This window comes from Myiozetetes cayanensis, unplaced genomic scaffold, assembly GCF_022539395.1.
Source record: "Myiozetetes cayanensis isolate MyiCay16 unplaced genomic scaffold, myiCay2020 scf3, whole genome shotgun sequence".
Taxonomy (NCBI): Eukaryota; Metazoa; Chordata; class Aves; order Passeriformes; family Tyrannidae; genus Myiozetetes; species Myiozetetes cayanensis.
In genome coordinates this window covers 70,679,679-70,694,339 of record NW_026087521.1, presented here as the reverse complement: position 1 = coordinate 70,694,339, position 14,661 = coordinate 70,679,679, and the positions used below count along the sequence as shown (strand labels likewise).

At 45.3% G+C, this 14,661-nt stretch overlaps 1 protein-coding gene across 1 annotated transcript in view; it reads left to right on the top strand.

Annotated features, from left to right (window-relative positions):
• The window catches only part of ITPR2 (inositol 1,4,5-trisphosphate receptor type 2), a 230,833-nt gene that overhangs the window by 117,087 nt on the left and 99,085 nt on the right, over positions 1–14,661 (top strand). Inside the window, 1 exon segment of the mRNA XM_050325375.1 lies at positions 170–278. Within this exon segment, the coding sequence (XP_050181332.1) occupies positions 170–278 (109 nt within the window).

Here is a 14,661-nt window from a genome sequence, read left to right as displayed (position 1 = left end):
AAAACACCTCGAAAGTCCCATTTCCTTTTTAATTATGATTTCTCTTGACTACTTCTATTTCCTTTCCTTGAGGAAAAATACAGTGACAGGCAAGTTTTGCATAAAGAAATTGTAGTATGGCTCAGCAACAACGTGCAACGCTCTTCAAGGTTTAATATTTTACTTTAAGGTTGATTAACCACACAAAGAAGCTCATGGAGAAAGAAGAAAAGCTCTGCATTAAAATTCTTCAGACATTACGAGAAATGCTTGACAAGAAAACTAACTTTGCTGAAGAGGTACCGCTACCACTTTAATATTAAATCTAGAACTAACAGCACAGTATTAAAATGTTGGGTGTGGGACAGTGACAGAACCTGACAGGATTTCACTTTTGTGCATGTTTTAGAGATAACTTGGTGTCTTAGGAATGTGTGGTGAGGTAGTAAGTTAGATTGGAACAAAAGAAACTATCTGCCTTACACAGTTTTGTGTGAGGGACTGGGCAAGAGTTAAGGCAAGGAAGATCAAATGAATCAGCAGTAGCAAGTATTACTATATATTGGATATCCTGTATTTCTGGAGACTAGTCTGCTTGTTTCACATCTGACTTTACTATAAAATCAGTGGAAATATAAGGGATTTTTAATTGCAAGTGCACAGTTTTTCCCTGCTGCCTGTGGTGCCAGACTTTTGTACTCCATACACTTCTTAATGCTCGTAAATGTGTGAAGGGAATGTGCAATGTTTAAGCAGAGCTGCCAGTTTATGGGAAGAAGTGGCATAGTCTGCACTCTGTAAGTGTCTAATTATTTCTTGCACTTCTCTCTCTCCCCTTATTGGCCGTTTTTCTCTTCCAATCCCAAGTTTTTCAAATATCTCTTTCATTCTGCCTGTGCCTTTGGGTATCAGTAGCTGTGGATTGAGATTTACATGTCAGCTGTCCCTTCTCTTTGAGCCGTGCCTTCTGTGTGGTTTCCTCTTATCCGTATTTCTGGGTATTCCCCAAATCCTTGCAGTCTTATTCACCCTTAAATATGAATCACAGAGCTATTATCTAATCTCTCAGTGCTGACATCAGCCCTGCTCTACACAAAAACAGCCAGCATGAGCAGACAAAACCAACCCCATCTGCACCTCCTCGAAGAAAACTGTGGCTAGGCCTGGTCAGACAAATTCTTTATTTAATGTCATAACAAAAATCTCTCAGGTGAAGCAGATATGATTATTCTTAACTATTTTCACACTTACTCTTAAGAGCTCTGTGGGCCCATAACACCGCTGTGTCACATGGGAAAATTGATTTGCTTCTGTATCTGCATGCTTTTCGCCAAAACTCCCCAAAATAATTGCACAGACCCACTAGAAGTTAACCTCATCTCAGGACTACTGGAGGGGAAAAAAAAGCAACAATTTCAACGTATGACTTCAGCAAAAAAATTGCCCGTTTTAATTGCTCTTTGTACCCTGTTGTGATGCTGATAAGGCGAGACAGAGTGAAGCCATCAGAGGGAATGCGCCCCACTGGTGTGCAGGGGCTTTTCACCTCTCCAGCCCAGCTTCTCTGGAGTGGACACAGGAGGTGTATTCCCACATCCCTCCACCATCTCCGTGGGGCAGGGTGGGTGGAAGAGCTCCTGGGTAAACAGAACAGTCTCCCTCGTGCTTCCTCTCGAGCCCCACTGGTTTTACACTGCAGGACGTAATGAGTCAGTGCAAACAAATAAATGAGTAAACAAGGCTTGTATGGTTTGCAAGTGCTTCCCTGGCTTGCTGCTCTTATGAGTCATTGTTCGTGCCACGGACTTTGGAGCAGTAAAAATAGCACAATGAATAGGCTCGTGTGCGTGTTTCCCATCTTGCCTTTTTTTTTTTTTTTTTTTGAACCGTGATCTCACTGCCCACAAAGTTATTCAACTGTGCTATGCAGATGCTTAAAAAAAAAATAAAATATATATATATAGTAGTAAATGCCTAATGGTGATACCAGAACAAAGCTACAGAGGGGTGTGTGACATTTTAACAGGAAGACTGAGTTTTGTAAATCACGCGTCACAATGGTGGGTTTTTTCTGTGATAAATCTGACAGAAATGGTAAACCTCCAGTTTCTGTAAACTTTCCCACGGAGTAAATCAAGGAAGAAATAATGAAATAAAATTTCCTCCTCTTTCTTTCTCATCTCACAACTGAGAGCCTTCTACTGCGTCTCTCTCTTCGTTTCACCAGTGGAAGGCAGCCTGTTTTATTGAAGGAGCAGGAGGAAAATACAGCTGGAGAGGTTCTCATTTCACCTGTTTTATGGCTGTTCCTGTCCCCACTCTGTTGTTGCACCTCCCCTTGCTGATGTTCCAGGTCTCTGGTGTTCTCCTGGCTCCATCCTGGGATGGATTCCTTTGCAGCCCTTGCTCGTGCATTCTTTTGCTTAGTACTGCAAAGTTTAATTTTGGAGGTTTGATTTGAGGTACGTAAACGACACAGAAAACCTCTTGGTCATTGATTGGCTTTCATAAGTAATAGTGGGTGATTATTGCGGTCTCCTGGGGGTTCTAAGTTAAGCCCCAGTCCTGTTTGTATTGATTAGGTGATTAACTGGAGTGAAACTTGATCTGCAGCCCTTCTCTTGCAGAAGGCTCTTCCAGAACAGTGGGAGAAGTGTGGAGGGAGTTGACATTGCCTCTGTTCAGACAGTTACTGTGGTATCTAGAACTACTTATCTAAAAGCCTTCTTCAGGCTCACTGTTTAAGCAGAGAAACAGGAGGGACAGAAAGGACTGTGTTTGGACTAGATCTGCCCCATCTATATTTGGGTTCTCATTGCTGACCATTTTTATACCTATTTTACAAAACCATAAGGACTGGAAGTTTTGATTTTTTTTTTTACCCCCAGCAAAATCTTTTTTGTCCTTCACTCCAACACTTGATTTCAGTTCAATTTCTGAACGAATGGTGCCTCTAGACCTACTTACACACCTCAGTTTGAATCTGAGTCACCTTTCCAAAAGCATCTGAGGCACGGAGACCACTGATGTCTGTTCACTTTGCAGATGACAGGAGCAGTTCAAAATCTTAGCGTTGCCTTGCTGCCCTGCTGAAAGTGGCTGTCCCTGCACAGAGCTGGTGGGCCAGGAGGGGCAGCCCAGCTGCTTCAAAGGGGGTTCAGAAGCTGAAATCAAACCGTCCTCAGTGAATTGGATGAAGTTGTTGAACCCTTGTCCTTATTGTGCTCATATGGCAACTTCTTAACCCGCTCCAGCTGCTGGCACATCAGTGCCTTGGCCATGGACAAACCTCTGATTTCCCAGCTTTTCCTAAACGAGGTCAGCATCTCTGGGGGTAAAAAAAAAAAAAATTCTCTCTGATAATGTGTGTATATGGCAAGTTTAGTGTAACATTACTGGCTAATGGGTGATAGTGCATTACAGAATATGGCAGAATCCAATCCAATCCTCCCTGCCAACTGGCACTTCCTAAGGGAAAACACCGTTATAAATGAATTGAACCCTTCAGTAGGGGTTGCCTGTGCTGCAGAACACAGACTTCATACTTTTTTCCCCTGCTTTAGGTGTTGAAATGCAGTATAAATAATTGAAAACTGCGTTTTTAAGTGTCAGTAGAACAAAGGCCGTGTAAGCTGCTTAATTGTCAGAAATAAGTAGTTGTGCTTTTTGCCTTTTTTGGAAAAACCCATGAAAAATGTTGGTTTGCTCTTATACTAGTTCATGATTTAGAATCACAGAAGTAGCTTCGTGGCCTTTGTTTTTGCAGTGTTAAATGTTTCTGCATTCCACTCCAGGTATGAAATGTGAGCTCTCCTCTCCTCCTTGTTTGCAGCAACAGCACCAAATGTACACGTGAAAAAACAGTGCAGCCCTGGTGTATTTTATTCCTGTAAGATGTGGTCCCCAATGTGGCCATGCAGGCTCTTGGTCACTTTGTGCCAGAAGAACTTGAGTCTTTTCACGTGGAGCTGTTGACAAAACTCCAGTGAGTTGGTCCAAAGCAATAGTCCCAGTTCATTATTGTGTCGATCTCCCAGTCAGGCTGAAACCAGTGGGAGCTGCAGGTCTTTTTCTGCTGGGATAAATGGTCTCAGTGTGTCTTAGAAGCCAGGAGATTTTGCTGGGAGCCACTACGGTGTCCCAGCATTGCAGCTCTTGGAATCACAGACGTTTCCAGCTTAAACTGCATTCCATTCTATAGCCTCATCTTTTCAAGATGATTTTACTTATTTGCATGTGCAAATTAGGCAGCATTCAGATAAATAGCACTTGTAGGTAAGGAAATAAGGGAGAAAAAAGAGAATAATTCTGAATATGTGGGGCTTGTTGAATGTATTCTGCCTCAAAAGGATGTTTATTTTAAATGGGAGAACGGGTTCCAAATTCCTTTATTTGTGTTAGTACTCACATTTTGGATCAGTGGCACCGCAGAGGCATTCTGAAGAATTGCATTTAATTTTTCCCTATTTCTGCTGTCAGTTTTATTTGTGCTGATGTATAAAAATACCTATGCACCAGCCTGTTTTTCCCCATTGTGAACAGCTCTTCTCCTCAAACTAAGCTCAGTGTGGCTGTGAGGTAACAGAGGGCTGGAAATACTACAGGAGAACAGCTCAGTGCTGTTTGTATTGATTTTTATTTATTTATTTTTTTAAATCACTTCTGTGTTTTAGCTGGTAAAGGACATTTTTGCTGGATCCTACATTAAAAACTCTCTCTTTGGGAAACCAGCCACAAGTTCGGGGTGGGAAGGAACTGGAGGTGCAGGGAGGAAGAATGGTTGGTTACCTCGAGCGGTGCCAGCCTGGTTGTGACCAGCATTATTTCCTTCTGGTCCAGTCAAGAAACTGCTGTTGTGGCTTTGTCATGACAGTCAGGTGCTAAAAGTTGAAGCACAACCGAGACAAACCCGTCCCTGTGAGTGATGCTTTACGTGAAGGTGCTGATGTGTTGCAGAACCGAAGCCGGCGCTAATTTATTGCAGCGGAGAGGATTCGTGCCTGGCTATTGCTGCGAATCCTCTGAGCCAGTAATTGCAGTGGCAGGAGCATCAGAGCTTTCAGACATGCAAGACTAAACACTAAATGTGGCCAGGCCCTTGGAGTGTGGTAATTTCTCGTTATACCCGTACACTGACATTTTATAAAGAGAGAAAACCTAGGAAAAACCAAACTAATGAAGTTTCGCTTTCCCCCCTCCTCTTCCAGGCTTCAAGCTGGAATAATTAAGCAAAGAGATAGCACAGGGCATGTGATGGTGTTTGTTTGTGCTAGCCAGGTGTTTTTAGCCACAGTGCTTAGTGCCTCAGGCCACTGGAACACATTGTTATTGCTGCACATTCCTGCTGCTTTGACATGTGGCATCAACTGGAATCTTCTGAATTAGCATCTCTCATCTCTGGGTATCCCTTATCCCTCCCAAAATGGGCATCCTTTTGGACTGAAGGAGGATGCTGCTGTTCTCTGGGAGGGACAGCCCCCAGATATTCTGCTGGGTTTCTAATCCCACACTTTATTATAGAGAGATGCGTTTTGTTGCTGATGCAAAAACATGTAAGTACGTGGCATATGAAAAGCATGACTCCTTTTTAAGGGGAGATATTTTTTCTTTCTCTAAGTAACAGGCTCCAGGGATTTGATCCAGCTTTGGACTGTCACCTGCTTGTGTTCAGTAGCCTGTTCAAAGTCACTTTAGTTGGGCCGGTTGTGAGGTGCTTACAGGGGTCTGTGTCAGGCATTGCTCTTGTTGACCTGGACAAAAACTTTAAACTCAAATTCATATACCAAGGACAGGGGGGAGACAGCCCTCCTGAACTCTTATGAAGTGCAACATCCTGATCTAGTGAAAGGCAAGAGCACTTTAATCTGCTGTAGGGGGGAGTGAACACATGCCTGACTACTTTGCAGGGCTGGGTGCATTCATGATTTTGCCCTCTCTTTTATATGTATTATATATGTACAACTGTCTCTATGGTCCATATATATTAACTCCAGGTACTTTTAGCTCAGGTGATAGTTGAGTGAGCAATGATGTTCACTGCCCACTGGTACTTTTTTTGTTCTTTGTTTCAAAACCTTGGTTATTTTGTCACAAATCTAATGGCAGGATGCCAAGGCTGAAAAACAAGCGTGGTAGTGAACACATTTCATCCAAAAGACAGCAGTTTCTCAGCAGCTCATATTTATCAAGTTTTAAGAATAATAGTGTGTTGTTATCCAGTTTTATTTCAGACATTATTGAGCTCCAAATCCCGATTGATAAATTCTTTTGGAACTTGTATCATCTGCTTTTCTCCCATCATCATCCTTCCTCTAAAGGAGCATCTGATATGTAAAATATTTTTGGTAGGTACTGATTTAGACAGCCTCATCCAAACCAATAACATCCAGCAATAACAAACTGGAGTAGCTTGTTCCTTGCTCTGAACTTCAAATGACCAACTTCTGCTGTGGAATTCCCCCTTTACACGGTGTATGTGGCACAGGGATGCTCCTTGTTTTTCCACTCCTCTTTCACATCAATTCCTTTCTATGTACCTGGGGTCAAGAACAGCAGAGCAGCAAGAAGATCTTAACTAACCACAGACCATTTGGCATTCTTCTCTACTGCTCTTACTTTTAGTTAAAATAAAAAGGAGAAGAGTACAAGGGAAGAGAACTGTTTAACAAATGAAACTGTCAGAGCTCTGATGGTTCCTCCGATTCATCTCACCTTACTCAGGTACAAAATCCATGGAACTGATCAGGATCCTTTATGTGAACAACAGCAGCTGCATTTTATTTTTGTTGTTGTTTTGGATACACTTGGGATAGATTTCACTAAAGACTTCATCTAGAAGTTAAATTCCATGCTCACTGCAGCTATTTCAATCAAATTCTACATCATGTAGGCATCAGGATCAAGGTTTTCTTTCTGTCTGGTTTTATTTATATATTTTAAATTATGAACAGAGCAAGTCAAGATTTTTAGGGAGGTAGAAGGTTCCAGCAGATACAAGATTGGCAAGGGTAAATGACCAAAGGTATGTTGTAAAATGAGTCAGCAGTTTTATCATGTGGTTCATGTCTCCAGGTGTGTGGAGTTTTGTGTCAGAATAGATTAATATGCATAAATGCAAATGTGAATATTTGTTTTAGATTATTTATTCCTATTCCATCTCTTTTTCTAATGAGCAGCATTTTGCCTCCATGGTGGAGTCATATTAGAAGATAAATATTTGAGTGTTCTTTCAGTGTCCTCCCATATTGTTCTGTTTTTAATGGGGTAGATGTTTTTGCTTACAATATAAAGTATCTGTGTTAATACTCTGAGTTACTTAACATGAGGAAAAACATAATTCCCCTGGCCAACCTAACTTTAGTGACTGATACTTGTTTAAAGGGTCCAGTTGACAATCCAAGGGGTCTTTGTGCTTATTCACAGGTGCAAGAGGGGCTTCTGCACCCTGCTTGTCTGATGCTGGGAGGAGCTACACTGAGTAGGAAGGGAGTCCAAAAGAGCATATGGGAGATGAGTATGGAGAGAGAAACAAACTGCAGCCATCCTGAAGTCTGGGATAGCTGTAAGGTTGTTTTTTTGGGGTAGTTAGGAGAATAAAACTGCACAAACCTTTTTCCTGACTGTGATTCTGGAGGATGTTGCTCCCCACACACTTTTCCACTCCCTTTTAAGAATTAATTGCTATACAGAAAGTCCCCATTCCTGAGCAGTTTCAGCATCGCTGCCAGGTGATGATGATAATTCTTCCTGGGGAGCACAGAGGAGTGCTGCAGTATCGCAGAGACCACTGTGTGGCAACTGTGGACCTTTCAAAAATGTCTCCTGTCTGTGGGAGCAGGTCAGCTGCTGCTGCTGCTGTTTCTGCACAGCTCAATTCCCACAGCAGCCAAATGTCTGCAGTAGTCGTGGAGGGGGCGAGAGAAAATGTCTCCTTTTGGTTTTGTATTTCCCTGGAAGGGGGAAAAGGGTTCTTTTGTTTTCTGGGTGGGGTTTTTTGTTGTTGTTGTTGTTGTTGACTGTCACAAATTTGCTGCTGCTTTATTTAATATGTTGGAGCAACAGCCCTGTTTGTACTTTGCAGTCGCACCAGAGATAGCAGTGAGCAGAATTCAATGCCTTGTATTAGGGATGGCCAATGAATATTTATGATAGACCCAGGGAGCCAGTAATAAAAATGAAATCGGCATGATGCCACTGGATCCAAATCTTTGATCTCTGTTTTAAGAGAAAATACAATAAAGCAGGGGATAATGGACTCATTATAATGGAATGGTTAGTTATGGTTACTTAGGGCAGTGTGAATAGGTGGCATTACATAAACTGCTCTGGTCCAGGATTTACGATTCAGAAACGTGTTGCAGACACTGAGTTTCTACAGAAAACATCAGTTTATGATATTGTTTTGGTTTAGTCAGTCCCAGGCACAAGGAACTAAATATCTTTCAGATATTAGGATGGGCTGTGCTCTTGCCTTACTAGGGGGAGCAAAAGCCCTAAGGACCAGCAAGGCCCTTCTGCTCGACCTTTTCCTCTGCTTCTGCTCCTCATTCATCATCCTGTGAGCAGGTAGAGGGAAGGTTGAGCATTGCAGGGAGGTGGAAATCAGGCTCCAGTCCCTGACCAGGCTGTCTTGCTGGACACCAGATGCGAGGGCACACTTGGGGTCATGGGGGGAGAGGGGACAGCTGCCGGTTTGGCATCACCAGGAGGATGCAGAGGTCGTGGCTGGAGATGGATGCTGCAGCAGGACCCACCTACGTCCACCAGGAGCAGGGAGAAACTACTGCAGTGTGCTGAAACAGCTCGTGGGAAGCCTAATGAAGGAGCTGGTATTTGACAGGGACAGGCAGCAGGAGCGAGTGAGCTATTTTTCTTTTTAATGGTTGCAATTACTTGCTTAACACCCCTGCCACACTGAGCAAGACGCAGAGGAGGGTTGATTCCAGGCCATAGATGAAAGCTGATCCTGAAGTCTCTGTCTAGCCAGGCAGGAGGAAGAAATGGAAACTCAGTGTTTTCTGATTTGTTTCAAACTGATGTAATTTCTAAGGGACTTCATCACTAATGACATCTGGCAAGGATTTAGTCCCTAATGTGACCCATCTTCCCCTTTTCAAGAAAAAGAAAGTATATGCTATAGTGAACTTTGGAAAACAGCTATTAAGCAACCACAGTAACTGCTTCTGATAGGATCTTTTTTTTTTTTTTTTTTGTCTGATGAGGATTTTACCCAGCATGTTTGGCCTTGGAGGAGAGCCTGGATGGTATTGCCAGCTGGAATTGTCAGAGCTGCTTTGTCTTCTGTCCCAGGAAAACAGAAGCCTGGCGGGCAGTCACTCTCGCTCTTATTTCATATCCCTGCTTAGTCAGAGTTGCCAGCCCCGAGCACTGAAAACCCTGAGTCAGGCCACAAACAAATCACGAGATTTGGCTTGAAAATCATGAGATGTTTTAATTGCAAGTAGTTTGTTTGGGATTTCTTTTGAGTCTTTAGAGTATCCGTTCTGCCAGTTTTATCGTATAAATCCCAGAGCTCGAAAGTATGCTTTGCTGAATTATGCATGTGTTTATTTACTGAAATGAGAGCCAGGTTCCTTTATGGTTACCTGACCTCTGGAGTTCATGGGGGAAAGACCAGAATGTCTAAATGGTGTGGGATGACCAGGTTGCTCAATGAGGGGTCTGTTGTGGGTTGGTGATTGCCCTGAGGATGATGAGTTTCGTTGTCTCAGTGTCACTTTGACCCCTGGGCTTTCTCGCAGGGAGCTTTTTTTTTTTTTCCTGTTGGGCAGCACCTGGAAGCGTCCTCTCGGTTCAGGGGCACTTTGTGCAGGTTGTGCCCTGTTTGCCTTGCAACAGCTTTTCATGGGCAGCTTTTCCCGTGGCTCCTTGCCAGCGAGGGCCCAGCTAATCCATCCTCTTTCCGCTGCAGCTCCCCCCGTCGCTCGGGTGTCGCCCGGAGCGCACACGTGCGGGTGCCGTGCAGGGTCACGGGTGTCCTGTGCTGGCACGGCCTGGATGGCAGTGCTGCAAGGCAGGGAAATGTGCTCAGAAGGTCTGGAGCAGTGTTGATAACTCTCAGGTACAGAGCTGTCACTTCAGCTTGGGGGAGAGCACCTTAATAGCACTGAAAATTCCTTTTGGCAGAGTTGTCCGAAACATTTTGTCCCCAAGTACTGAGCAGTTATGCTGGCGATGTCTCCTTATATTCCTTTTTTTCTGCAAGATTTTTAACCCCCCCCCTTTTTTTTTCCTTGCTACTTTCCTCCTCTTTCTTGCAAACCCCTTGATTTTTGACTCCTTATATGTATATATATGCATTTGTACCCCATTACTCCCCATCCAGTCTGCCTGTCCCTGCTGCAAAAGAAATTTAGATAACCCTGACTCACAAGTTTTTAAATATTAAGACTCCTTCCTGACTAAATGGGAACAGCAAGCTTCCCTTGAACCAGGTGTTTTCTCAGCTCTAGGGTTCCTCCCTTACTGGGTGCGGTTTAGCACTTTGGGGAACCAAACTCTTCTTAATATACAAATATTTGACTGTGGCTCTCTAAAATTGAAAATCTTTGCATTTAAACAAAATGCTGGGAGTCCTGCACATGGTTGGGAAGTTCTTCTTTGACTAATCAGGGCAGTGTTTTCAAAGGTAGAAATGCTCCTGGAGAACAGACTGTGCAGCCTGAGCTCCCTGGATTTTGCAAGGAGACCCATGTTAACTAGGTTGCTTTTGTGAGGCAGAGGATGTAACAGTGGTAAGCCACTGCTTCAATAAAGTGTGTGATGCTCAGTAAATTTACCCTGGATGGCACAGAAGATTGTTCTGCTTGCGTGTCACAGTCTTTATTAAATTTGTCCTGGTTGTTGCGAGCGTTTTGTTCGTGTAGTCATGTTAGTTGTGACAATAAAACTGACCATGAGGGGCCTTTTCAAAAACGGAAGTTGAAGCATTTCAAGCTGTCCTTTTCTTCTTTTTTGTCTTCACATTTCAGTATTTTTACAGTGAATAACAGCATGCATGGGAGAACCTCGGATCTTATTGACTTTGGATTTTTGTTGAGCTGGGATCAGGAAGTGGCAGATGAATTGGCTCCTTCTGGAGTCCTACCTGATGCTCAGGAAAGTTGGTCAGAAGGGTTTGCTCCTCCTGAGTGTGGTCTGCAGGGAGTCACTTGACTTAAATGGTGCTGTTTATATAAAGAGATTATTTTCATACCTGTGATACTGAAAGAGCTTGTTTTAACTCAGTAACCAATTCTAGCACACTGAGTAATCTAAATACAGGTCTTTTACTTCCTTTTCTTTTAAAAAAAAAAAAAAAAAAAAAAGGTAAAAAACCCAGGAAGTCAACTAGGTGATATATACTTTATGCACTTAATGTAAGGTTTGAACTCTAAACAATTCCCTTGACTTTTTAAACCATCTTTCCTGTTTTTGCACATACTTCTTCCTTTTCTCCATTTTGTGCTGATTTTCAGCTGAAATAAAAGAGTTTATTTGGGAACAGGAGAGGAAGCGTTGCTGGAATAATGTTTTCTTTTGATCTGTCCAGAAGTTTATGGCTTCTGTGTCTCAAGTTCAGTACTTTGATCACTATCTGTTTTGCTACCAAGCCCTGTGCAGTGTGAGTTTACTACTGAGGCAGCTGGGCCTCTGCCCCCTCTTCCCCACCAAGCCCCAGCGAGAACCGTGAGGTAATAAAATCAGAGTAAATTAAAAGTGTTTTCTCAAGCCCCTCTGCGTGATTCCCAGCTATTAATTTCCCACTGCAGCTCTGCCAGCTGAAAAGTAGCTGCTTTCTTGCCCGGGATGGTGCTGTGCACATCCAGCTCCATCTTCCAGCAGGGGCCTCCAGAGCCACGGGAGGTGGCGGAGCAGCCGCCGGGCAGCTGCAGCAGCGCACAAAGGGGCCCTTTCACACACGTTCCTGCTAGAAAAGCACATGTGCAGCTCAGACAAGTTCCAGTGCCCATCTGACTCGAGCAACAGCCACCCGGGGAAGCTGTCAGGGTTTGGGATTTTTTTTTTTTTTTTTTTTCCCTGAAACTGGTCAATAGATACGTGGCGCTAATGCGCGTTTCTGACTTGATGAACGGTGTGTTTGGGCCCAGGATTTCGTTCAGTCTAGATTTTTTTTTTTTGTGTGTGTGGTCAGGAGGGTTGCTGAAGGACAAGGGAAAGGAACTGATCTGCCCTCTGATGGGCTACTGGGATGCAGCACTGCTTCTTGCCCCCGAGCCTGCTGTGCAGGGCTGTGCCGTCACCGTGGACACGTGTCAGTGCAGCAGAGGGTACTTTGAAGCATCACAGGCTAACTCCCATTTTGGGCTCCTCTCCAGAGGACCGAATGACTCACCTTCAGAGAAGGTCTCTCTGAAAGTGGAAGCAGGGCTTTTGAATATGACAGTGCAGAACCTCCCTGGTTGGCAGGACGCCCGTTTTCTCCTCCCTAAATCAAGGAGTGTGCTCCTGGCCTTTGTGAATGAAAGATTTGTTAGGAAAAAAAAATCGGTATGAAGCCTCGACAAACACTGATTTAGTAGGCTTGGCTTTCTGTATAAATTCCTGTCCTGAAGTTGGCTTCTACTGGGAAAAAAACATGCTTTTTAAAATTTGCTGAAATGTTGGCATACAAAAAAAAGAGTCGCTTCTTGAGTTGTTTAGACTCCAGAGACTCTTCCTGCTGTGTTGGCCACCTTGACTTGCAATGCCCATTCTCCTGAAGGAGGAATTCAGAGTCAGGGTGGCTCCAAAAATCTGCAACCCAAGGAGGGAGGGTGGTCCAACAAAAGGCAAAGCAGAGGGGCTTGTATGTAGCACTGTCCCCTACATACAGGTGCTGATGCCAAGTGTGGGTGGAGGGGCTTGCAGCTTCCAAGTCAGAGAGCTGGGTGTTGGTAGGAGACCAGCACCAGCCAGGATGTGTGTTAACCCCACACTCCTCCCAGCACTCGGCTGGGATCCGTGGCTGTTACACCTGTGGGAATGCAGACCTGGAGATGGTGACACTGCTGGGGACTCCCTTGCCTGGAGGGCACCTGGCCCTTGTCTGTGTCACACGGGGAGGAGCGTGTTTTATCCCCGACAGCCAGTATATATCCATTATTAAATAGCGCCTGCCTTGTTTGTGGAAAACCCCTCTGGGTGACACCGGGGACGTTCCAAACCCCTCTGGACGCGCTCCTGTGTCACCTGTCCTAGGTGACCCTGCCTTGGCAGGGGACTTGGACTGGGTGATCTCCAGAGGTCCCTTCCAAGCCTAACAATTCCGTGAGTGGTACCTGGTGTGGCAAGTACACACCAGACAGGAGAGGGCTGCTACCCGGAGCCCACCACGCGTGCTGGTCTGGCTGCTCAACAGGGTGAAAGCCAGGCACGGCTGGGAGCAGGACGTGGAATAAGAGCGACCCGAGCCCCGGGATGCCGCGGCAGGTGCGCGGTGCGCCAGGTGTGCGCGGGGGGGATGCTCCGGGCCATCCCTGCCGGGGGAAGGGATGCGGGCGAGTGCGAGGCGCCGCGTTCCACCTTTAATACCCGCCACCCCGGCTGTAATCGCCTTTTCCCCCGGCCAGCGATTTTAATGAGCTGTTTGTGCATGTGACCGCGGCGCATGTGAGCGCTGCGCGGGGTTATGTAATGGGCGCAGTGTCTGGCTCCGGGAGGCGGCCCCATAGCCCCGCACCCGGGCTCGGCCCCGCCGCCAAAGGGAGCCGGTAAATCGCTCCCGCAGATCCCGCGGGATGTATTTGCATGGCACACGCATCGCCGCGCCGCCGGCGGGAGCCGGGAATGGCGCGTTATGTAACGCGGCTGGGAGCGCAGGGAAGCAAAACAACAGCCTCCCCCTCCTTCCCCGCTGCCCCCGCCTCGCCAGAACATCCCGCGGCAGCCCCCGCCCGCTTTGCCGCTGCCTCTGGAAGTGGTTTGGCGGTGTGGGGGTGATGGATTTGGCGGAGGATGCTGGAGCGCAGGCAGCGAAGTTTGGGCGTGCAGGTGGCCTGCGAGGAGTTTCCATCCATTGTTTTTGTGTTGGAGGCTCCCCGGTGGCGTTGCGCAGGGGTGCCTGTGTGGGGCTGCCAATGTTCTTGCCATAAACCTCTCGCCTTTTATCCAGTTCTCTGCAAAAAAAAAAAACAAAAAAAAGGAAGGTCCTGTGACTGCAGGGAAGGGGGGAAACCACCAAATGTGGAGCAGTTTATAGTTGAAGCAACAATTTTTATTAATAACCAGCTGAGGGACAAATTGACATAACAGAGCTGAAAGACAGAGAGGTGATTCCCCCCCCCATCCCCACCCTGCCACATTCACCCCATCATTCCTCTAAAGTATGATTAGAAATCCCATCGCTCCTCCTCTGGTGGAAGCTAATGTTCATTTTCTTGCCCTTGAAAAGAATAATAGTGCTGCCCAGGAGCTGTGAAGAAACCAAACCCCCCAAAATTTTGAGCTGTGTTAAATCTTCCCTGCTTTCTAAGGGCCGGAATATACTGCTTGCAGGCAGTCTGATTGCATGGCAGTCAAAACATTTTCTTCTTAAACATTTCCCCTGCCACCACTACAGTAAGAAAATAGCCGTTTATAAAGCTGTGCTTGCAACAAAATCCAGTGCTGTTTGATCAGATCTGGTATCCCAGCTGTGCATTTGGGGAATATTCAGCAAATAATGATATCACTTTATGTGAT